Genomic DNA, 24545 nt, shown 5'->3' with positions numbered 1-24545 from the left:
GGTTTGTTCTTAAGTTGAATTTGTATGTAAGTCGGAACTGTATACTTTGTCATTGTAACCCCCAGCCAAATTTTTTTGGTCTCTGTGACAATTGGATTTTAAAAATGTTGGATTGTCATAAGAACCAGGATTAACAATAAAGCTTCATTGCAGACACCTGTGATAACTGTTACAGATGTTTATTGTAGCCTAATGATAAAGTACAGTAAATTGCCAACATCCAGAGGTCCGTTTGTAACTAGGAGTTGTCTGTAAGTCAGGTGTTCTTAAGTAGGGGACCGCCTGTAGCACTATTCTCAAGTGGCATTGACCACATCCCTCCTTCCCTCCTAGCGCCAAGTATAACTTTCCGTTCCATGTCTGAAGAAGGTGCCAAATGACATTGAATGACTGTACTGGTGGATTGCAGAAATGTTAGATCTGTATATAATAGGTCTACACAGGAAACTTCACATACCAGATACAGCATTAAAGAACTCCATTCAAGTATGAGAGCAGTACTGTGGGCTTAAGAGTAGATAATTGTCACATTACTTTCTCCTTCTACTTATTTTAGTATCATCTTATCCTTTTAGGCATGTCATTATTATTACCATAGTCCTTTAAAGTTAACATATACACCAAAAAGATGATACTTTAGAAGATGTGGGATCAAAATCAAATGGCTGTATCAGGTAATAGCTCAACTCTAAAGTCTTCTAAAATAAGAAACATACAACTTTAGTCAAATAACAGTTACCTGATGGAATTCAATAACCTAAATTGAATTGGGCAAGTATAAAAATATTTTATTTTAATTTTAAAATTATTCATCATCCACGGGATAATTTTTGACTATTTGGTTAAGTTAAAAAACCTATAGTCCATATTATATCAAAGGAACAGGGCTCCTTTGGCTCTGGCATTCACTCTGTAGGGGATGGCCTGAGATAGCTTAGTGTAGTGCTCAGTAGTCCCATAGACATTGAGTGGATCGACAGTGTGATCTGGAAAATTGGACCTCTATTCTACCTCCATTGGACCCCCACTAAATATCTCCCATTTTTAAAAATTTTTATAATATTTTATGTTTCATAGGTAAAATAAGTATATGGACTATACATACATAGAGACTCGTATTCAACCCTCCTTCCATCCCATGACCCAAAAGCAGCAGGAGCCACCAAACTGGATTGACTTTGGGCAACAGCTATAAGCATAATCCAAGTGATCCCCTGATCTCTTTTACCCCAGTAAAGAGATCTGGACATTACTGCAAGAGACACACATCTTGCTACCTTTTGGGTGTTACCAGGCAGACATAGAGAGAGCCTAAGGTTACATCATCCATATTTACTGCCAGAATCCCCTTTAAATGGGAACTCAATCTAAACCCTGGACAAACCTCTGGTCAAAGCCAAATTTTTACTTCTCTTCTTTTCCTTAAAACATAAGGCTTCAAGGAGAGCTGAAAAGATTTCAACTCTCCAGAGTATCTTAGAATGGATTCTTGTAATCCTACGGAAAGGACTTGTCCAGCAATTTTGCAAAGCGCACCCACTTACTATGTTTCCATCTTCAAAAAAAAATTCAAACTTTTCCAAATCTGCCCTTGATACCACGACAGCTCCGAACCCTGAATTTCTACAAGTCCTGTGTTTGCAAGAATCTCCCTTAATGCTTCTTAGACTGTGAAAAGCATCAGACCAACAGGTATAATTTGCTTTTCCTTGAGTGTTTGCTCCGGAGGACTTTTAATGTGATCCTTTTTCAGTGCCGCTTCTTTGTGCATTTACCACAACCGAGAAACATAGATTCCCTGTCACTTAGATGAGCGGCTCCTATATGGGCTGAAAAGCCATCTGGACTTACTACTGTAAAGGTTGGACATGGTTATAGACAAGATTTTATAATATTTTTTAAAAAACCTACTCTTTGCACGTCTTACATCTTCCAGGGTTGATGGGGGGTTAGTATATTTTGTACTTTTTGTTTTGCTCTTGCATGTGATGGAAAAGCAGCGAAAACTAGATATATATCTTGGGTAAAGGCTCCGGCTGTAATAGCGAAACACAAACAAAAAAATAAATTACTTTGGGTTTAATCAGAAAATAGTGGACAAACCTTTTTGACTGGATAGGTCACCGCAATACTAATATATCGGTACATAATAGATCTTTTTTTTTACAAATCCTTCAAAATAATGTGATCAATTGTAATCAGATTCTTCTTTGGATCTTTTGCAATGTTATAAAGGCAACATAAAATCAGCTCATCTCAACACACTTGGTTTTTTTTTTACTAAGGGTTGCGCTACTCACTTTAGTTGGACTTTGCACTTTTTTTCAGGAATTGCGTGTCTTTGACAGGTATTTAACAGGTGTCTGCACTGGGATTGTGTCGCACGCGATGGGATTTTGGCACCTGCTTCCATGCAACACAAATTTGGGGGGGTCCCATCTGACGTTCTGACTGATTCGGACTGAGCGTGGGATTTAACTTTCAAATTGTGTTACAAGACAATGCACTTACATGCACCAGGAAGAAGAAGGTGAACTCCAGGGACCTGAGCGGGGAACCGACACATGCAGGATATCGGACGCACAATCCTAGTTAATTGCGGCAGAGTGCATTGGAATCGGACAAAGCACTTTCAGTGAACTCCGCAGACCAGGTAAGTAAATGTGCCCCCCTAAGCCAAACTGTCTGTAGCTGGGGTTTGAAATAGTTTGATCCAAGTACCACATTACCATACTATACTACTTGCCACTAGCGCTGTAAATCACGAAATTCTACTCTAGAAATGTCAAACAATAAATCGAAGGGACCCCAGACCAGAGGATGAAGGGGTTTTCCCAGGAGACAAGGGCCTTACTTTGTAATCGGTGGGGATCTCAGTGATGAGACCCCCACAGATTAAGAGAGCGGGAGTCCGATTGAGTCCGAGGAACCTCCATGGGATCCCTCGACGCTCGGCAATCTCCATTAGTTCCATTGAAAAGTATAGAGCAGAACGAACTTGTGCAACTACAGACAGCAATGAGTGGTCAGATAGAGTTACCTTGAACCCCATTGGACCTTTATTCCTGTGATCTGTTTGGGTCTGAGCGATCCGCAAATTAGGCTCTATACAGTAACTTGCTTCCTGGGAAAACCCCTTTAATAATAGTATAGAACCCAAACTAGAGAATCAATGAAATACAAACCCCAATCCTTATAACAGAATTAATAATAATGTATATCCCTGGTCAGAGAGGGAATAAGAATGCAGACTCCATTTCAGAGAATCACTTTTCCCTCCCAGTGTATGCTGATTACATCAGACAGAGCCAGTGAAGGTACAGTACAGAGGGACTCTGGTAACACCTCAAGAGCTCTTCTATCTAATTAGCATAATTATAAAAGCTGATTTTAGAAGTCATGGTACTTGGATCTATGCCCCTGGTTTATCATGCTTGATTTTGATGGTAGATGTTCTTTAATTTACCCATATAGGGAATTTATTATACAAGATGAGGAGACATAAAGAGTACTATGCATCTGTACATTACTCTTTATCCACTCCCTGCACTCATTATTGCCGGTGGGAGGAAAGAACAAGCAGTTAGTCCATCAGTATTTTACCTTATGTTACAGTCAGAGCAGTGCCCTCTGCTGAAAAATGATCAATGTCAATAACCTCAAATGAATTAAACTAAAATTACCAAACTTCTGACAAACCCCCTTTAAAAAATATAAATAGAGGAAAGAATATTCAAGCCTGAAAAACTCAAAGCTTAACAGATGGCTTCAAGTAAGTCATTTGTAAAATGGTTACATTGTGACTGTTAATGTGTGGATCGCCTGATTATTATAAGAAATAGTGCGAAAGTAATTCATAAATACATTGGTTGGCATCCAAAATCTATGCCATATTGTGTCAGGGTATCTAAGGTGAAATTAAAGCAAGGCAGATTCTTGAATTTTTATTAATCATCTCTCTTGAATGGGGTTTTCCAGACAAAAATCTAAATTATTGGCAATGTGTAATGTGCACAGTAATGTGTCCTCATGATCAACGTGCAGAACAACATGGAAGGTCAAGAGGCTGGCATGGGCTTTAGCTGTGGCAGTGTGGGGATAACCTGCAGACAGAAGGAAAGGAGGAAAAAGGAACACCTAGTGGTGTTACAGAGGGAAACAAAAAAGGAGAGGAAGTGGAGGACTGCAGTGCTACAGGGAGGGGGGACTAGCTGAGAAACCACAGATGAGCTTGATGTGGGTAGCAAAGTAATGTTCAAGTATTCTGCTGTGCTGGAGTGCAGGTAAAAGATTTTTATTTATTATCTGGGCTGAAAGGGAGTAACTCACTACAGCCTGCTGTGCAAGTCTTCATAGGAATTGTAGTCCTGCAGAAAATAATGTGTAATAATGGGATCAGAGCAATTAACCATTTTTCCAGGAGAAGGCTAAGCATGTGCTAGCACAATGTACTTTTAAACATTTCAGTTAAAGGAAATATACCGTTTGATTTGCTACATTATGAGCCAAACATACCTTGAGAATGCTGTAGCTTCACTAATGTAGAAACATATCTTGTTTAATCCCTGAACTGAGTGGTTTTTCTGAAAAAAACAATTACTTAATTATGATAATGAGGCTCTGTCACTCCTGTGGCTTGCTAGGCGTTTTTCCTCTTACCCTAATTATACGCTGCTCCAGCCTTGTCCTGCCCAGCATAAACTGAGAATACATCATCACTGTGTTGTCAGAAGTAATCAGGCAGAAGTAATCAATTGCTGCATTATCCCCCAGCTGCTGTATACGAGTCATCCAGCTCAGGTTTATTAGTCCTGTCTGGACAGTTCAGGAAGCTATTTTATGCATGGAAGACAGTCTGCACCCAGCTTTCCCCGGGTCCTGAATTTTATAATTGTTTTTGAGCAAAATCACTCAGTTCAAGGATTAAACAAGATATGTTTCTGCAACAGAGCAGCTACAGCATTCACAAGGTATGTTTGGTTCACAATGCATAAAAACAAATGGTAGATTTCCTGTGGCAGAAGGCAGAAGGAGCAGAGAGGGAGGATGAGGCAATGTAACAGCCTGTGGATATGTAACATGGAAGGGCTCTTGGAGCCGCCCCAGTAAACCCTCAGGCTCATTAGCAGAGGTGAATATTCACAGTTATATGTAGTATAGAAACTTCTAGTAAACCTGGTGATGAGATGTGTGTAACTATTATATTACTACTTTGTTTTCTTCCATCTGTCTCTTAGTTCTGCACAGCCCCAAAGCTGCACGATCCCTAAACTGACTTTAGATGATGACCTTGTAATGTAATCTTTGCTCATAAGGGATTGCTAGTTCAGATAGATGACTGTGCCGCTGCTTTCCAAATAAGTGACCCCTCCTCATCAGTTATCATTTTTCTTCCACGGTGCACTCATAAATCCTCATTGGTGCTTGTGATTGCATGGAGGAGATGCTGTAGTTTTTGTGCCAAAAGAAGAATGACTATAATTCACAGTTTACCCGGACGGTTTTATTATTATTTTATTATTATTTGTTCACCTACTAAAATAAAGTAAAATTTTGTTTATTAGACCCAACACAAAAGTAGATCCCATGTAGTGTCTTACAGAGAATATAATGGACACCTTCCCTTTCTGCAAAAAGCGTCCTATTACTGAAATACAGTGGCACCCCCAACCGCTCTACTTTTATAGGAGATGTGAGATTTTGTTAATTTATATGAAGAGGGATTCCAGGGGGAAAAAGAAATAAAAAGGTACATTTTGTACGAACTTTTTCAGCAAGAGTGGTATGTTGGTGTGTAACAGTGGTGTGTGTATACGCAGAAGTGTGTAGCAGTTCTGTGTATGAGTTTATGTAGCTGTGTGTATAGTTATTTGTGACTGGCGCATGTGTGCATATGGCCTACATTTGAGACAATGGATTGGCCCTTTTAGTACGACACTTTTGCATTGTTGTCTGTATGTTGCATGGCCCCACTCTGCTACACCCAGTGTAGGCCCTGTGGAGGTGGAAGATGAGATAGTCAATAACTGCACACTCAAACCCTACACTAGACATGAATGGAACACTCCAGTCACGGCTGATACATTGAATTATCCCTTGTGCAGGGTCTGAAGGGAGGAGCAGGACTCTTCAAAGTTCTAGCGAGGTTCTAGGAATAAAATGAAAATGAGTTATGCTCCTCCCTTCAGGTCCTGTATTATGGTTTCCCGAATTTTTCCGATTTGCGCCGAATTGCCCTGCGATTTTGACGCACACGATCAGATTGTGGCGCATCGGCGCCGGCTTTTACGCAACAGAAATCGGGGGTGTGGCCGTCGGAAAACCCGACGGATTCAGAAAAAATTGCGGAATTTAAAAAAAACCTTGTGTCGCAAGAATAGCACTCACATGCCCCGAGACAGAGAAGGTGAACTCCGACGGACTTCAACGCAGCAGCGACACCTGGTGGACATCGGGCGCACGGGCCTTAGTGAATCCCGGCAGAACCCGAATCAGCGTCGGAGAACGCGTCGCTGGATCGCGAATGGACCGGGTAAGGAAATCTGCCCCGCTGTATCAGTTTTAAGCCTCTTGCACACACACGTATGTTCACTCAAACTATCTATACTCGCGCCTGGGAGAGCATACATTCCCTCCTCATGCTTAATATGGCATAATATAAGACAGTCCTATAATAGCAGGACGGCCAGTTCGGTCACAGTGGGGTTTATTTATTAAGGGTCGCAGATCGCACTTTCGTCAGACTGTTTGACATTTTCGGGATTTGCTCTACTTGGACAGGTATTTAACAAGTCTGTGCACTTGGATTGTGTCCCATGCGATCGGTTTTTGGCGCATCAGCGGCGGCTTTCATACGGTAGAAATTGGGGGGGGGGGTGACGTCGGACGATCCAACTGATTCGGGCTGAGTGCGGGATTTAAATTGCAAATTGTGTCGCAAGATAATGCACTTACATGCACCAGGAAGAAGAAGGTGAACTCCGGCGGACCTGAGCGGGGAAGCGTCACATGCAGGATATCGGGCGCACGATCTTAGTGAAACGCATCGCAGTGCATTATCACCGGACAATGCACTTTCAGTGAACTCCGCGGCAGCAGTTGAGTAAATGTGCCCCAGTGTGTTGAGACAATGGGGTAGATTTACTTACCCGGTCCATTCGCGATCCAGCGGCGTGTTCTCTGCGGTGGATTCGGGTCCGGCGATTCACTAATAGTTCCTCCGATGTCCACCAGGTGTCGCTGCTGCGCTGAAGTTCCCCGAGGCCCGCCGGAATGCACTGAAGTTCACCGGCCTATTCCTAGTAAAGGTAAGCGCGAGTCCCGCGACACTTTTTTTTTTTTAAATGCGCCGGTTTTTCCGATTCCATCGGGTTTTTGTTCGGCTACACCCCCCATTTCCGTCGCGTGCATGCCAGCGCCGATGCGCCACAATCCGATCACGTGCGCCGAAATCCCGGGGAAATTCAGGGAAAATCGGCGCAAATCGGAAATATTCGGGTAACACGTCGGGATAGCACGAATCGGGCCCTTAGTAAATGACCCCCAATGTGCTCTCATTGCAACGTGACTGGGTCGCATAGACGTTTATACATTTCCCCCTAACGTACAGGGCCTTACAAGGAGTGTTCCCTTATCATATATTATATGTCTTTCTATTCCCGAGATCCAGCAATAACATAACATTTCGCTTTTCCTTGGTTGAAGAAACAGAATAGATGATTTCCTTTGGCTAAAAAAAGATGTTTTCTCAGAAGTTCGTCTATTCTCCTACTTCACAAAGTCTTGCCAGATAATTTGAAACCCGAGGAGAGACCCAACACTCGAATAGTATAAAAAAGCAGATTGCCATATGCCCCTACAAATCAAGTATCAGACCATTAGCATTGCTACAGCGGGAAATCCACAACTATTAGGCTAAAAGACAGCATGAACCTTGACAGGAATAAAAAAGAGGAATCCAATATGTTTGTAATGACTACTTAAATCGTGTCCTTACCATCCAGACGCACTGCTCCGTATAATTCCTCTTGGAAATTGTAAACAGCCCAAAGATATTTAATTCAGTCCAACAAATTGTTCATACACAATATTATGTATGCATGTATAAAGTTAGTTATAGAAAAAGAATAGGAAAATAAGGGCTATTCAGCAAAGTGCTTCAAGGAGTTGTATTAGCTCCCAGTTCCCCCCACAAGAAAATTCCAGGTAATTACTCAATTGTTATTTTTATGCAAATGAGTTTCTCGGGACAATAGGGGTGGGTTCTTGTTGTACACGGCATGGTCAACCCCAATGCCGAAAAACTGTGAAACAAATGTGCCAAAATCTTAGTGCAAAATCTTAGACTACACTCCCTTTCCACACCCCTTCCGAATAAGCAGTTTCTTTTTGTGTAAAAATGTTGAGCAAAGCATGTGTAGTGGTAAGACAGGGTACTGCAGTTCAGTTCTCCCCCTCCACGACACTTTTCGGGTTTCTCAGACGCACACATCACTTTGGGTGTGTTGCAAATCGGAGCTTCTTAGTGGATATGAGCATCGGACCATGGGGGATTTTAAAACTGGAGTTCAAAACACCAAAACACACACACTGTTTATAGGCTTTATTATATACTTCAGAGCTGTATTCACAATATTTCAGGTTACAAAGCAGAAATCCCCCAGAATTCTTTGTTGGCTTAGAATCTGCACAGAGTTTGACATCTTGATTTATTTTTTGAGTAGAGAGGAGTTTTCAGAACTGTGACTGCAGCTTTGAGATATACATATAATCTTATGGACGGCATTTATTATTGGCTTTACATTATTTTTTTAGCAGTTGTATTTTTTGTCGTTGCTGTGCCATATATGCACCATAATTAGTGTATGTTGGCACCCAATTTAGCTTCTTTCCCGCCAAACACATTTTTTGCCTAATTTGGGCGCAGCTCTTCAATCCCACCACTTTTCATGCTTTTCTAGTTTCCCAAGAGTTTTTTTGGTGCAAAAGTAGACAAACAAAAAGCAAGTCTACCAACTTCTAAACCCCTTCATGAATGTGGTTTGACATTTCTTATGCTCATTTGTTCTTCTTACTGTGCACAAAATACCTTAACGCCGTGTGCCACAATATAACATCACAGTGCAAAACATCATAAAAATCAGGAGCCAAAAAAACAACACCTAGCCCTGAAAAAATTAAGTAAATGACTCCAAATATGTATAGACATCAGTATGAGAGCAGTAATCCAAAACTAAAAATGTAATAATTGGAATATTGACCATTTCGGTACTTACTTCTCTTCTTCCAAAAAATAAAAACTCAACTTTCACCTATACTGAAAATATAATCAAGGGACACCTAAAGAATGTAATATTTTCCGCCTCTTCCCCCCTTATGCAGGTGATTTCATAGAAGCTTTTATGTAGTTAAAGAAAACCTATTTGTGCTAATTTAATATCTGTTCTAGTACAACAGCTTGACACCCGAGGCTTTTCCTAGAGCACTTACAATGCTGTGAACTGAACATGCAGCTTCGTTGTATTGAATTATTCAGGACCGCGGCCAATCTTACATACGTCCCTGTTGGGATAAGCTTGAGGGTTAGAGTTTGGTAGGAAAAAGTCCATCTGGTTATTCATTGTCAGTATTGACCCTACAATATTGTTATGAAAGAAAACAGTGCCAAGTGCTAAGTGCAAGACATGGTCGACATTTAGTACAATCTGCTAGGTTGGTCATTCTTTGCTTCATACTAGAAAATTAGCGCAATGTAGTATGTGCAGTGAGGTGGTGCCATTCCCATGATATGTAGATGTTTTACTATTCGAAAAAGCCAGGAGCGATCCACAGCTCACGTACAGGGCACCACTCAAGTTGGGAAATGCATCCCTGACATCCCCACTTTGCTCTGGATTTCTTTTGTTTGTGACTGTGTCTACCTAACTCTTAGGACTGATGCATGTTCCCGGGAAATTCTGTGTCCTGCTACTTCTCCTGCATCTCTGATGCAAGCTGGGGTTGCACAAGTGGGTCAGCTCCTTTTCTTTCAACTGGTACATTCCCTGGTTCTACCGGGGGGGGTTGGACTTTGTAAGGTACCACAATCTGGAGGGACTTAAGCCAGACTTGTGGAAGCCCAATACCATTCCCAATACCAATCAAAGCTAAGTACACTACTGAGCAGCTCCCAGGGGTCTCCCCTGACACGGCAGGGACTGTCTGGACTACTGTGTCATGGGACCAACTTTCCAACAAACACAAGTACTTATCATGGATGGCCATCAAGGGGGGTCTGCCCCTGAGAGCCTTCAAGTACGCCCAGAAGCTGAGCAAGACGTGCTTTTGTCCCAGGTGCCTCTAGAGAGTGGAAAAACCCATGCACCTGTTTTGGGAGAGACCTTTTGCTCAGCATTTGTTGTATGCCCTGGAGAAAGATTTCCAAGACTCTGTGCCTAGGAAAACCATTATGCACCCCACGCTACTTTATGAACTGTTTCATGGGACACACACTGTGGGAGCGATCCAGTATGCCTGGCACCTTATCCTTAACTTAAGGATGCCATTTGGTATGCCAGGAGACGCCTTACATGGAGAGACAGTTTCTACTCTGGATTGGTTCTCAGAAACCTGAAAGGTAATGCCATCTGGGATTCCCTAGAGACACTATGAGAAAAAGGAAATAGGCTAGGCCAGGCCCTCTCACAAGGAAGTGTTATGGACTGTACCAATTCTCCATCTCCTCAGAGACAAGAAGGAATTGGCCAAGAACACTGCCTCCCAAAATGGCAGTATCATGGAATGCACCAATTCCCTACCTCCTCAGTGAGGAAGAAGAAGTGGACTAGTCCATTCTCTTTCCCAAAAAAGGGTGATATGAACTGTATAAAGATATAAATTCTTTCCTCCAGAGGAGATGCAATGGCCTGGCCATTTCCCTTCTCTTTTGCTGCCATTGTCCATCAACAACACTTGCAAAACTGAGTTTTTACATGTTCCAGCAAGAAACATGCTGATGAATATGGATGAGACACAACTTATAAACGATCTAGAGGAGAACTAATTCTGAGGAACTTTTCCACCTTCTTAGAGTCACCCCCAACTTGAACTCGCTTATTTCCCTTGGACTTGCTCATTTGCACATGAACTTGCTTGTTCACACTTGAAATTTGCTTGTTTTTTGCAGGAACTAGACCTCTTTTGCAGCGGTCTAGGGAATATGGGACTCTGCTTCATTTGCATATTGTATGTAGATCGAGGCAGACAGGAAGTAGGGACCCACAATCCTCCCCTTTTCCCTTATCTTCTCTTTCGTGTTTGGGCCTGTGAACAAAACACCCTGTAGCCCCATTTTCCCACCCCTTTCCTCCTCTCCCCCCACTTTGTGTTTTTCAACAGGTCTGTCGCTGTCATTGAATGCACATGTCTTATTTGTTTGGTGGAGCTTCTCTGCTAGAGTAATATTGGGTTCTGACATCGAATTAGGATGTTATAATCTATACTTTGTGTCTGCAATACTAGGAGTGAATCTTAATTTTATTAGGTGTTATGTACAAAACCCAAGCTGTGTCATGGCACATACTATATGTTAGATTTTCTGTGAATTTTGAATAAATTTTTTTACAAAAATTAGCAGTGAGTACCATGTGGAAAAGTGCAGATCTTCTCACCATTGAGACAGCCAAATGGAGGTGGCCAGAGCCAACATAGACAAAGGCAGAAAAAGAGTGGGGGTGGTGTAAGTAAAGTTTGTTGTGTCTGTCTTTTAAACTAATTCCACATGACTTCATTAGGCTTCCTAAAAAATACTATTGATTTTAAGGGAGTTGCCTTACAGATAGCTAAAAAAATTTTCTTTTATCAAATCCCAAATCCTGTAAAATATATTTGTATATTTCCCTAAAATCCCTAGTGGAGCATCAATGGCTATAAGTCTCAACACGCCTGCAAGACATCTTTAATTGGCAAAGTTTCCATAAGGAGAACTTCTAACTTTAAACCATACATTCTAAAAACATTCCATATTTTTCAGTGTCGATGTTAAATCTGGAACATCTTTAGACCATTTTAGCAAAACAAAACCACCAGTTTGTTGTCTTAGTTTAAAGAGGTTAACAGAGAATCTGGGAATTCTAGGAATCTTATCCTGCTGCGGTTCCTGGTTCGCTCCAATACTTCACTTTCAACACTGCACAAGGTTGGAGGTCCTGGGTCCTCAGGTAACATCTTTCAGTCAAGAAATGACCTCCACAGACCAAGGTATATCACCTTTTTGGTCATGGGAGGTTATTTCCTTCGTTGTCACGAGATTCAATGAGGCTACTCTTGGGCCCCGTAATACCTGGACCTTCTGTGTGGACACAGTGCCAAATAAGGGAAATAATAGAGGGTTGCAGAAATTAGGAACATGATCGGGGTAGGAATGCTTTCTTTGTTTTCCCCACCCTTGCTCAGCAACCCCTAGGGGTTTTCCAGATCTTTGCGTAAACGTTAAATGTTGTAAAAAATACATTAAAATGATGGCTGCCTGGAGCCGCCACAAAAAAGCACTTAAGATTTATTGAATATTGTGTCGGTGTATGCAGTAAACTCCGTAGCACCCTCTAGTGGTGGCTGTAAGCAGACAGAATTTCAACGATCAGCCTTATACCTTTATCTGCAGCTATAACAACTTTAAGGATCAATAACTCAGCACAGACTCATACTTTAAAAAAAAAAATACTGTTATGTAAACTGGGCTTTTTTTAATTTATTTAACTATTTTATATTTGAAACCTACTGTATAAGTAGAAGCAGTGCATAACTAATGTAAGAGGAGAAGCGGCAGAGCCAGGCAATGGAGCGACAGAGCTTGTTATACTATTGGTCACAGAATTGCAGCTGTCTACAATGCAGTACTTATCTGTTCAGCTGTCGCCTACTATATTATTTGGGCAATAGGTAAAATTGACTGTGTTTCGCATACAAATGCTCCGCTGTGCTTTCCCAGATAAAACTCGACTGCCCTGTTATACAAACACTGCATCATTACTGAATAAAACATGCGACTATCAGAATAGTTAATACATGCAAATATCACACTGTAGCAAAATCCCATTTCTTTGTATCTTTTCTGTAGTGTATGCTCCTACCGATATGCAAATCTAACCTTTCAGATACTTTACCCAATAAACCCAGAGGCCGTCGTTGAATAAAAATGTTTACTAAAAGGCTTTCTTTTGTATAATCTATTGATTTAATATCTTTTTGACGAGAGTCGAATGCCAGTATTACCCAGAAGGCTACTGATGCAAATCTCAGCACATTTGTTTTCTATATATTATTTAGCACAAAGCCACAGACAACGGGCAAAGTGGAACATATGTCGGCTTTATAATTGCCGATAATCTCTGCATGTTTGTGCTGGAACTATTTACTCAGTAGGCACTTATGACACAGCAGAAAAAATAGCTCCACACAACTCCAACCTTGTATCGAAATACGGAGACTATTAGTATAGGGAATGTTATCTCATTGGCAGTTATCTTGCAGGCAGGGGTGTAACTTGAGAGGGTGCAGAGGGTGCGGTCACAACCGGGCCCAAGAGGCAAGGGGGCCCATAATTATATAGTATAAAAAGACTAGTACAGACAGTACCCGTTAGGTTCCTTGGGTTTGTTCTTAACTTGTGAATGTATATGTAAGTCGGAACTGGTATATTTTATAATTGTAGATCCAGACAAAGATTTTTTTTGTCCCATTTACAATTGGATTTTCAAAATTTTGCGCTGTTGTGGGAACAAGGATTATCAATAAAGCTTCATTACAGACACTTTACAGCTCATCTTTGCAGCCGGGGACTATAGTAACATCCAGAGAGCTTCACCAGAGGTCACAGTGGGTAGAGAGGTCCATCTGTAACTAGCGGTTGGGTGTCCTTAAGTCGGGGACCATCTGTACTGATTATAGTCAGGAGCCTGGGACAGATTTTGCACTGGTGCCCATCAGCTTCAAGTTATGCCCCTGCTCTTGGGGGTAGAATTTTTTTGGTTCATTTCTAGAATTAGTACTAACTGCAGCATAACTTGAGGCGCTATGAGCAGGATGGTTGCTTCTGGGTTCAGGATACTTGGGGGAGGGGGGGGCATAGGGTGTTTCCTTCCCATATGAAGAGTTTAGTACTATAAATGATATATTATAGTTGAGGAATCCGGTAAGGATTATGCATTGGGCTCCGTGCCTACAGTTTAGGGACAAGTTCAAAGGGGTTGTCTCTTTAAAGGAAACCTGTCATGAGCAATTGGCCTCATAAACCAATACCAGTATATTGTCAAACAGCGTAACACCTTCTAGTTTTTGTTTCTCTCATGGTCCAGTGTGATGGCATCACCTAGAAAATGCACCGCATTGGGTCATGAAAGCAACACATGATTTGGAAGGTGTTCAGCTGCTTGGCAACATACTGGTAGTGGTTTATTAGGTCAATTTTTGCTGACAGGTTCCCTTTAAGACTTACGGTCTTGCAGCCATATCTTTTAAACTGGTGGATGAATTTTTGGAAACCATAGGTAAAATTGATGAAATAAACAATGTCATTTTGTACTTGTCATTGGTCCTCCTTAAAGACTTGTTATGTCATGAATGATCAACGATGTGTGTTTAAAGTAGTAGCACAACTGGTAAAAATGCAGTTATATTCCAGGATTGTATTCGGGCTGTGTAAGATCTCTCTGTCGAGTTACTATTGTAGTAGGCTTCTGGTTACATATTACAGCAGAGGAAAGTTTAAATGCAGAGATCAAAGAACTCTGTGAGGACATTCTCCCGTTGCTCCAAGTCTAGCTACAATCCTGGAAAATAAATGTACTTTTCACACTCCAGGGCCAATGCCTGTCCATGTCTGCAGCATTATATGGTTAAAACTGCTGGTAGACTCCCTTTAATCCCTAGCAAAAATTCCTGTCCTGAAGTTTTGGTGAAATTGTTTGTACTTCAGAATCTCGTAAATCTTATGTGTAGTTTTGGTCCATCTTTGCTATTATTTCATTAATTTGTGTACCCCTCGAGCTGTGACAATTCGCTGAGTGTACGCAGCAGTCATTTGGCAGCTACAAGTGCTCCTGGCAGTCAGTAAACAGCCATTGATGAATCGTTTCTTTCTGTTCCCTCTGTAAAACATTTAGATAAAACAATGTTGAAATAATAAAGACCTGGAGGAGAATTTCTTCTGCGGCTTATTTATTTATCTCCCCTGCTGACCTTTTCTGCTCGCTGCGCCGGCTTCGTTATTTCTTTTGTCTGGATGCCGTGTGATCTCTGCAAATTGAAGCTCATGATGAATAAAAGTGGTTAATTTTAATGGGGTTGGATGTATTAGTAATTCCAACATTGATGTTTGGTGTGAAAATGAATTTATAAAGCAAGAACATGGAACATAGAGTAATTCACAAGAATACAATGGCTTCACATAAAGCTTTAGGCCCCTGGCGCAATATTTGAGGGTCCCATAGCCAAATGTTTGGTCCTGCATGATGAATGTTAAAGGAAAACTACCATTTGATTTGATGCATTATGAACCAAACATACCTTGAGAATGCTGTAGCTACACTGATGCAGGATCATATCTGAATTAAATGGTTTTGCTGAGAAAACAGTTATAACATTCAGGACCTTGGGAAAGCTGGATTGCATTCAGCCTGCCATTCATAAACATATTGCACGGAGCTTCCTGAACTATCCAGATAGGACTAATCAACCTGAGCTTGATGACTCATAGACAGCAACTGGGGGATGGTGCAGCGATTGATTACTTCTGCCTTTCAGGCACAACACAGTGATTACATCATTCTCAGAAGCAGTGCATATTTAATGTGAGAGGAGAAGAGCCGAGCCAGCCACAGGAGCGACAGAGCTTCATTATCATCATTTTATAATTGTTTTTTCACCAAAACCACTCAGCACAGGGATTAAACAAGATATGTTTCTGCATCCGTGTAGCTACAGTGTTCTCAAGGTATGTTTTGTTCATAATGCATGAAACCAAATGGTAGATTTCCTTTAAGGGTCAAATAATTTATGGAACCTTCTCTACTTATTGCAGTTACTTTTGTCTATGGATTATGGATACCAATCCTTCAGAAAAGTTGGAAAATAAATACATAGTTGATCTCTGTTAACAGTCATTTCAGAGTTATGTAAGATGTAATTCACACTCCTATTTCTTTGCATTCCAGGAATTTGCAGACTCCATATATCAGCTGGTAATACAAAAATTCCAGGAGCTCACGGAAGACTTCTCAGTGTGTACACGGCACAAAGCCCTAGCAGCCATCGTCATGACCAGAGGTAAGGTTCTTTCAAAGAAGATCTTTACTGCTGTGAATCAGGGAATATACTAAAGTAGAGAAGTGTTGATGTACCCAGAGAGCACATGAGGCATCTGTTCTCTTTATGCTGCTACGCTCTGATGAGATGGATCCCAGAAGCAGTGTAAAGTAAATAGTAGTTAGTAGCAGCAGGATAGCCCGCTATGTGAAGTGGTGGCACAGACTCTACTGCAACAAAAACAGGAATGTTTAAATGAAACTATTTCATAATTTTTGTATTTATTAAAGGATATCTATCAACAGGATGAAGGATTGTAAACCAAGCACACTGACATACTGCTGTGTGCCCCCTCTGGCAGGATCTGTTCTTCTTTTAGCTTATTATACTCAGACTGATTTGCATAATTTTAAAACCTATATGAAAAAACAAGGACTTAAGAGGCTAAAAGAAGAGTAGACCCTGCCACAGGGGTCACACACCAGTATGTCAGTGTGCTTGGTTTACATTTTTTTCCCGGTGATAGATTCCCTTTAAGCAAAAAAAGCAATGGAAAAATATCAATTGCTATAACCTTTAACTAGTAAACTCATTTACTAGACTTTATTAGACTATATATGGCCTATGGCAGTGATGACAAACCTTTTAGAGACCGAGTGCCCAAACTACAACCAAAATCCATTTATTTATCGTAAAGTGCCAACACAGCAATTTTAGCAGTGAGTTATTGATCCCTGCCCTGTTTCAATCACTAAGGACATAAGTAGAGTAGAAAGAAGGTGGAGAAATTTGGATTATCATTGTAGCTTCTATTGTTTTTGCGCCTTGTGTGTCTTTTTTTGTTCCTACTTTGTCTTTGTAGTCTCAGCTGTTTGTTAAATGCATTTCATCTTAGGTTATATGTAGTGGGTTGAATTATAACAACATGCTTCATTTGGAGTCGCACTGGATTTAATCTACTTTTAAAGTAAAATTCGACAAATATTTATAGATTTTTTAGAAGAACCAATTGACTCTTTGTTTTGCCAAGTTGACTGGTACACAGCAAGCCCCTATGCACTGCTAGAAAAGGTAGCAAAAAAATTGATCAAATAACCCAATGCGCCTAAAAATTCACTTAATCAAAAACTTTAAAGATTTAAGATAAATCTCCCTTTAAGTGAAGGTCATGTTTACACATAGACATATATATGATAAGAAAGATAGACGGATAGATACCATATATACTCAAGTATGAAAATCCCTAACTCAGCTTATACTTGAGTCTATGAAATGAAAAACTCTGTACTCACCTTTCTGATGCCCCTGCAGGTCCTCTTCTGTCTTCAGCTCCAGCTCCATCTTCAGGTCCCCGCGCTGCGTGGCACACACCATGACGTCAGCCGTTTACCAACATCATAGTGGGTGTGCCGTCATCTGTACACTATATGATGTCAGCAAGCAGCTGACGTCATGGTATGTGCGACGGGCCCGCACGTGGAGCTGAAGACGGAGCCAGAGCTGAAGACAGAAGAAGACCAGTAGGGGGCGTCAGAAAGTTGAGTACAGAGTTTTTTGGGGGGTTTTTTAGGCTGGTCATGGGCTACTGGCTATATATTAAGGGGCAGGAGCTATATACTAGAGGGCTGATGGCTATAGACCGGGGGGGGGGTGAGGGACTGCCTATATAAGGGGGGCTGTTGGCTATATACTGGGGGGCATGTGCTTGCTGGCTATTTACTGGGAAGGCTGTGACCTATGCATTTCCCACCAGCTTATACTCAAGTCAATGGGGCAGATTTACTTACCCGGTCCGTTCGCGATCCAGCGGCGCGTTCTCTGCGGTGGATCCGGGTCCGGCCGGCATTCACTAAGGTAATTCCTCCGCCGTCCACCAGGTGGCGCTGCTGCGCTGAAGTTCCCCGGAGGCGCGCTGGAATGCCCTGAAATTCACCGGCCTATACCTGGTGAAGGTAAGTGTAATTTTCGCAACACATTTTTTTTCCTTAAATGCGGCGGTTTTTCCGAATCCATCGGGTTTTCGTTCGGCCATGCCGTCACGTTTCCGTCGCGTGCATGCCAGCGCCGAAGCGCCACAATCCGATCGCGTGCGCCAAAATCCCGGGGCAATTCAGGTACAATTGGCGCAAATCGGAAATATTCGGGTGACACGTCGGGAAACCGCGAATCGGGCCCTTAGTAAATGACCCCCAATAGGTTTTCCCAGTGTTAAAATAGGTACCTCGGCTTATATTCAGTTTGGCTTTTACTTGAGTATATACGGTAGATAGACAGATGGATGGATAGGTAGACAGACGGACGGATAGATAGATAGATAGATAGATAGATAGATAGATAGATAGATAGATAGATAGATAGGAGATGATAGATAGATAGATAGATAGATAGATAGATAGATAGATAGATAGATAGATAGATATGAGATAGATAGATAGATAGATAGATAGATAGATAGATAGATAGATAGATAGATAGGAGATGATAGATAGATAGATAGATAGATAGTAGTCTTTTATATTTTTCAGAAAGAAATGGATGCACGTTCCTTTTTATTTTATTTGGCTTCAATTTCTAAGTATGATTTACCGCTGCCATCAGAATACCCTGACAATATCAGAATTGAATTTTTCAGGGCAGGGGAAAGTAATAAATGCCATCCATTTCCACTTAATGTTGATTTACAATGTTTCTCCCTTTAACAACCATAAAATACTCCTCAGTACAGCTAGTCGTGTCGGTGATACAGTGTATTGTCATAAATGTTTGGTGGGTAAAGTAAAAGTAATGAATATTGATTATGGGGATGATTGGTGATTTATAAGATGCTGCCTGGATTTATGAGGTTTGTAATATGATTGGAAGAGAAGTGTAATGAATGTCCGGTGTGAGGGAATCTCAGCTCCGTACAGTCACTGCGCTCAGTACACAAAGGGAAGACGTACACAGTGTATTTGGAATCACTTGTTTAAAGGAATTTCTGGGAAAAGAAAAAGGGCTCAGATTTCTTTTTGGAAAAATACATAACATTAATGATACCACACACTCACTTCTGTGGTGGTTTTTCCAGCTCACAAAGTGGTGTAAACCTCAGGGCTCAAATTTATGTTCTTATTATAAAGTCAATACTTAAATTAGAGTCCAGAACAATAGTAGATATGTGTCGGTCAAACCTCGACCTTCATTGAGTTGGATCAGTATAATGACAAGGGGTTTTATGTTAGGGGTATATATTGATACACAACAATAGGACAAAATAATAATACACATATCGACAGTGAAAGACTAATACAATAAAGAATCAAGAAGAATATTCAAATGATTCAGATGGCCCAATACATGAAGGAAGGAGGGATGTAGACATAGAAGGAAGGGGAAAAAAATGTAGCAAGGAACGAAGTGATCGCATACGAGAGTCAATAGGTGAATGAACACACTTTCACACAGTGATTGTTAGCTTTATACACACATTCATACCGGGAGATCTGTCAATCACTGTGTGTGAAATAATTAGAACTCTCACTGCATGGGCGGGGTCACCAGGACTCTCACTGTCAATCACTATGTGTGGGTGGAGTAATCAGGATTCTCACTGCCAATCACTGGGTATGGGCGGGGTAATCAGGACTTTCACTGACAATCATTGTGTGTGGGAAGAGTAATCAGGACTATCACTGTCAATCACTGTGTGTGGGCGGGATAATCAGGACTCTCACTGTCAATCACTGTGTGTGGGAGGGGTAATTAGGACTGTCATTTTCAATCACTGTGTGTGGGAGGGGTGATTAGGATTGTCACTGTCAACACTGTGTGTGGGAAGAGTAATCAGGACTATCACTGTCAATCACTGTGTGTGGGGGCGGGGTAATCAGGACTCTCACTGTCAATCACTGTGTGTGGGAGGGGTAATCAGGACTCTCACTGTCAATCACTGTGTGTGGGAGGGGTAATTAGGACTGTCATTTTCAATCACTGTGTGTGGGAGGGGTGATTAGGACTGTCACTGTCAACACTGTGTGTGGGAAGAGTAATCAGGACTATCACTGTCAATCACTGTGTGTGGGCGGGATAATCAGGACTCTCACTGTCAATCACTGTGTGTGGGAGGGGTAATTAGGACTGTCATTGTCAATCACTGTGTGTGGGAGGGGTGATTAGGACTGTCACTGTCAACACTGTGTGTGGGAGGGGTAATTAGGACTGTCATTGTCAATCACGGTGTGTGGGAGGGGTGATTAGGACTGTCACTGTCAACGCTGTGTGTGGGAGGGGTAATCAGGGTTCACACTGTTAATCACTGTGTGTGGGCGGAGTCATAAGGACTCTCACTGTAAATCACTGTGTGTGGGAGGGGTAATCAGGGCTCTCACTGTCAATCACTGTGTGTAGGAGGGGTAATCATGACTCTCACTGTCAATCACTGTGTGTGGGTGGGGTAATCAGGACTCACACGGTCAATCACTTTGTGTTGGCGGGGTCATAAGGACTCTCACTGTAAATCGCTGTGTGTGGGCGGGCTAATCAGGACCGTCACTGTCAATCACTGTGTGTTGGTGGGGTCATGAGGACTCCCATTCTCTGTCATAGGAGTTTCTTACTCAGTCAGAAATCCTGCTCCAAAAAAAAATGAAACCTATATATTAGTCTCAACTTTTTCCTTCTGTCATATCCTTATCTAAGATAGAACAGCAGAAATCACAAATTGTAGGGGTGTTAGATGTCGGACCCCTGACAATCTGTTGGCCAAAATAAAATTGGTCACTTACCCTCAATGGAGGCAATTAGTGTCTAAGACCTGGGATTACCCTACAATACAAAGACTCAATATGATATCTAACTGTCATTAAAGGGCTATTCAGGGTTAGACACGACCAATGGAAAGCTGGGGCACTGCTTCTGGTATAGGGGAAAAATAGCACCAGTAGTAAAAAAAAAACCTGTTAAAATGTTAAGATTCCTACAATTATTTAAATATGTAAATGATAGCAATTTGTAAATTAGACCACCACCTCAGATGTGAATAAACCCGCCGGTTCCTGGATTCTGTAACCCAACAAGAGATCTCACATCCTCCAGTAAGAGGCATCAAAAAAAGTGAATTGCTTTGTACATGTATGTTTCAAAAATAGAACTGCGCGTCACTAGGAAATTAGACAAGTCGTTGCTCTTAGCCTTGTGAGGGCAGAGGAAATTGCTCACTAGGAGCCCCTGGAAGAGGAGGGATGGCACTTAAATGTGAACTTTCAACAGCGGCCACAACATGTGCACCGAGCACTTGTAGGCTACAGGATTGTAAATCGCACATTATCTCGGCATGTGGAAGGTTTATAATTAGAGATGAGCGAGCACTAAAATGCTCGGGTGCTCGTTACTCGAGCCGAACATTTCCAGATGCTCGAGTGCTCGTTTCGAGTAACGAGCCCCATTGAAGTCAATGGGAGACCCGAGCATTTTTCAAAGGGACCATGGTTCAGGAATAAAATGTGTTATTTAATTGAAAAATAATGTCTTCTGATAATTTGCAAACATCTGCGATCTATTCTTCACTGTTCCGCGCGTATATTATCTCCCGACAAGTTAGCAGATGTAAAGAACAGTGAAGAATAGAATAAAAACAGTGAACACAGTGAACACAGTGAACACAGGATCATTTAAGATAAAAACACAGTGCAGAACACAGTGCAGAATAGATTACAGATGTTCGGCACATCTGCTTACTTGTCGGGAGATACGCGCGGAACGGCGCGAACAAAATAGCATGTGAAGAACAATATATATGTGTGTGAAGAACACATTGCAGATGTTTAAATACATCTGCAATGTGTTCTTCACACATATATATTGTTCTTCACATGCTATTTTGTTCGCGGCGTTCCGCGCGTATCTCCCGACAAGTAAGCAGATGTGCCGAACATCTGTAATCTATTCTGCACTGTGTTCTGCACTGTGTTTTTATCTTAAATGATCCTGTGTTCACTGTTTTTATTCTATTCTTCATTGTTCTTCACTGTGTTTTTTTTAATTAAATGCTCGATCTCGAGCAGGGGAAATACTCGTCCGAGCAACGAGCCGTCTCGAGTACCCTAATGCTCGACCGAGCATCAAGCTCGGACGAGCATGTTCGCTCATCTCTATTTATAATGCATCTATCTCCTGAGCTGCAGGAGGTGCCGAAAACCAAACCTGCTCAATCTTGGTAATAAGAGGCCAGGTTGGCTAAATCTGGTGTCCTGATGTCTCCGCATCGTGTGAGCTTTGTTATACTGGGGAGAATTGCAAATGGAGGTTGTAAATCAACACTGTAATCTTTCAATACTTGCTTGGAATATATTTTTACATTTCATAAAATTATAATACAGCTACCAGAATTGACAGATGAGGTATTGTCATTGCTATTTTTTTTAAAGGGTCCTGACACCTTGACCCAACACTGGAAGGTATCATAGGTTATAGGGTCTAACAGCAGTGTAACTTGTATCTGCCAGGCCCCAATGCCAAATTTGTACCATAGTACTGATTTTACTGAATGGGGCTGAAAAACCTTATGGACCCTCTAAGGCCATAGGCTTGGGTTCCTATTCACCCTCCGCACCCTTAGTGTCATGTCTCTAGTTTCTGGTGCACTGTGGCCAGCACTGGGCATGTGCTGGGGCCCAGAGCTACTGGGGGGGGGGGGGGGGTGGCGCATAAGGCTGTAATATATCCATAGAGTGTAAGGGGGGATTTATATAAAATAACCATGAGGGGCGGTTTGGGACGATAAACTAGGGAATATTTTAGGGAATAGGAAACTGTTTTAGTTTCTGAATTTTTAATGCTGCCACATGATTTTACTGCAAAGGGGCCTACTGAGGCTCTGTCGCCCAGAGGCCTACTGAAACCTGGAGCAGACCCTGACCAAGGCTACTAAAATAACTGAGTGAACATACACTGTTACAGTGTAATTATAATGTCCAAGACACAGCTCATCCTGTAACTGGATAAGATCTTTGTGGACACCAGTGGGCCCCTGTGCATCATCATGCCTTGGGCCCCCTTTCTGCCAGAAGCCTGCAAACCTGCAAATTACATTTTTATATATTTAAACATAATAAGCAACTTGATGGTCATAACACAACAGGGTAGTAAAAGGGTTATTTTGTTAATATCCCATGTGGTCTAGGGTACTGATTATACCCACTGTGGTTTAAGACCGTGAAGGGGATATTGGCATTGTACTTTGTGGTCTAGAGTAGCGAAGATTTAAATTGTAATATTCAGGCTACTTTCAGACCTCGCTTTTGATAAGCTCAGTGTAGATGCCAGGAAAACTCCCAGTGTATACATCGATAAACATATACTGGCAGACAGAGGCATCTTTTTTACCTCCATCTGCACAGTATACGTTGCACACAGTGGGCATGCTATGTCTTTCCATCTTGCTCCCTTCTGCCGAGACACATATATCCTCAGTGCAGGGTAATGGGCAGGGGTGGATGCAAAGTATTGCATCTATACCCGGCCTCTGCTGAAAGTCTGCTCAGGAAGGTCCCCAGTGATGTAAGTGTCCTTATATGGACATCGGTAATCACTATCAGAGGGAAACGTCCTAGCCCTCCATTATAAGAAGGCGCTGGGAATCTGTCCAGCATATCCTTACAATGGATGAGAAAAACACTGTGGGAATGTAGCTACTTATTAGTGATATCCAGGAGAGTGAAATGGTTATTAGTAATATCCATTGTGGTTTGGAGCAATGTTACATTGTGGTCTAGACAGTGAAGGGGCTTTTAATAATGTTTATTGTGGTTTATGGTAGGGGTTATTGGTTGTTCACCCTTGTGGTCTAGGGCAGTGAAAAGGTTTTTAGTCATGAGGTTTATGGCATTCAATAGGTTATTGATAATGTCCCTTGTGGCCTAAAGTAGTAAAGGGGCTAAGAGTCACATTCTTAGTGGTCTCTGGTAATGAAGGGATTTGTGTCATAGTGCCAAACTGTCTAGGGCTGGAAGGGGGTTAATAATTAAATTGTTATTAATAAACTTTAGCCCACATTTACACAAATTCTGTCCAGATCACGGCTACAATTGAAGTCTATGGCACTCGGTCATGGTGCGGTGAGCACGTGGTGTCTCACCACAGCATGACCTAGCACGGGAGGTCTCTTGGTTTTCAATAGCACTGGTCAGGGCGAGCACATAGACATGTAAATGAGGTTTTATACTGTGGCCTACATTTCTAAAACATAGTGGGTGCCTATGAATCTGAACAGCTACACGGACTATATC

General features: G+C 41.6%; 1 protein-coding gene across 1 annotated transcript in view; it reads left to right on the top strand.

Moving 5' to 3' along the window:
* ADARB2 (adenosine deaminase RNA specific B2 (inactive)) overlaps nt 1-24545 on the top strand; it is a 463608-nt gene that overhangs the window by 359268 nt on the left and 79795 nt on the right. The window contains exon 6 of the mRNA XM_072153999.1: nt 16191-16302. Coding sequence (XP_072010100.1) covers nt 16191-16302 — 112 coding nt within the window. The remainder of the gene's footprint in view (nt 1-16190; nt 16303-24545) is intronic.

The sequence above is a fragment of the Engystomops pustulosus genome, chromosome 5 (genome assembly GCF_040894005.1).
Source record: "Engystomops pustulosus chromosome 5, aEngPut4.maternal, whole genome shotgun sequence".
In the NCBI taxonomy this organism is placed as follows: Eukaryota; Metazoa; Chordata; class Amphibia; order Anura; family Leptodactylidae; genus Engystomops; species Engystomops pustulosus.
Note: the sequence above shows the minus strand (reverse complement) of the source record. Positions and strands in the feature narration are given on the sequence as shown.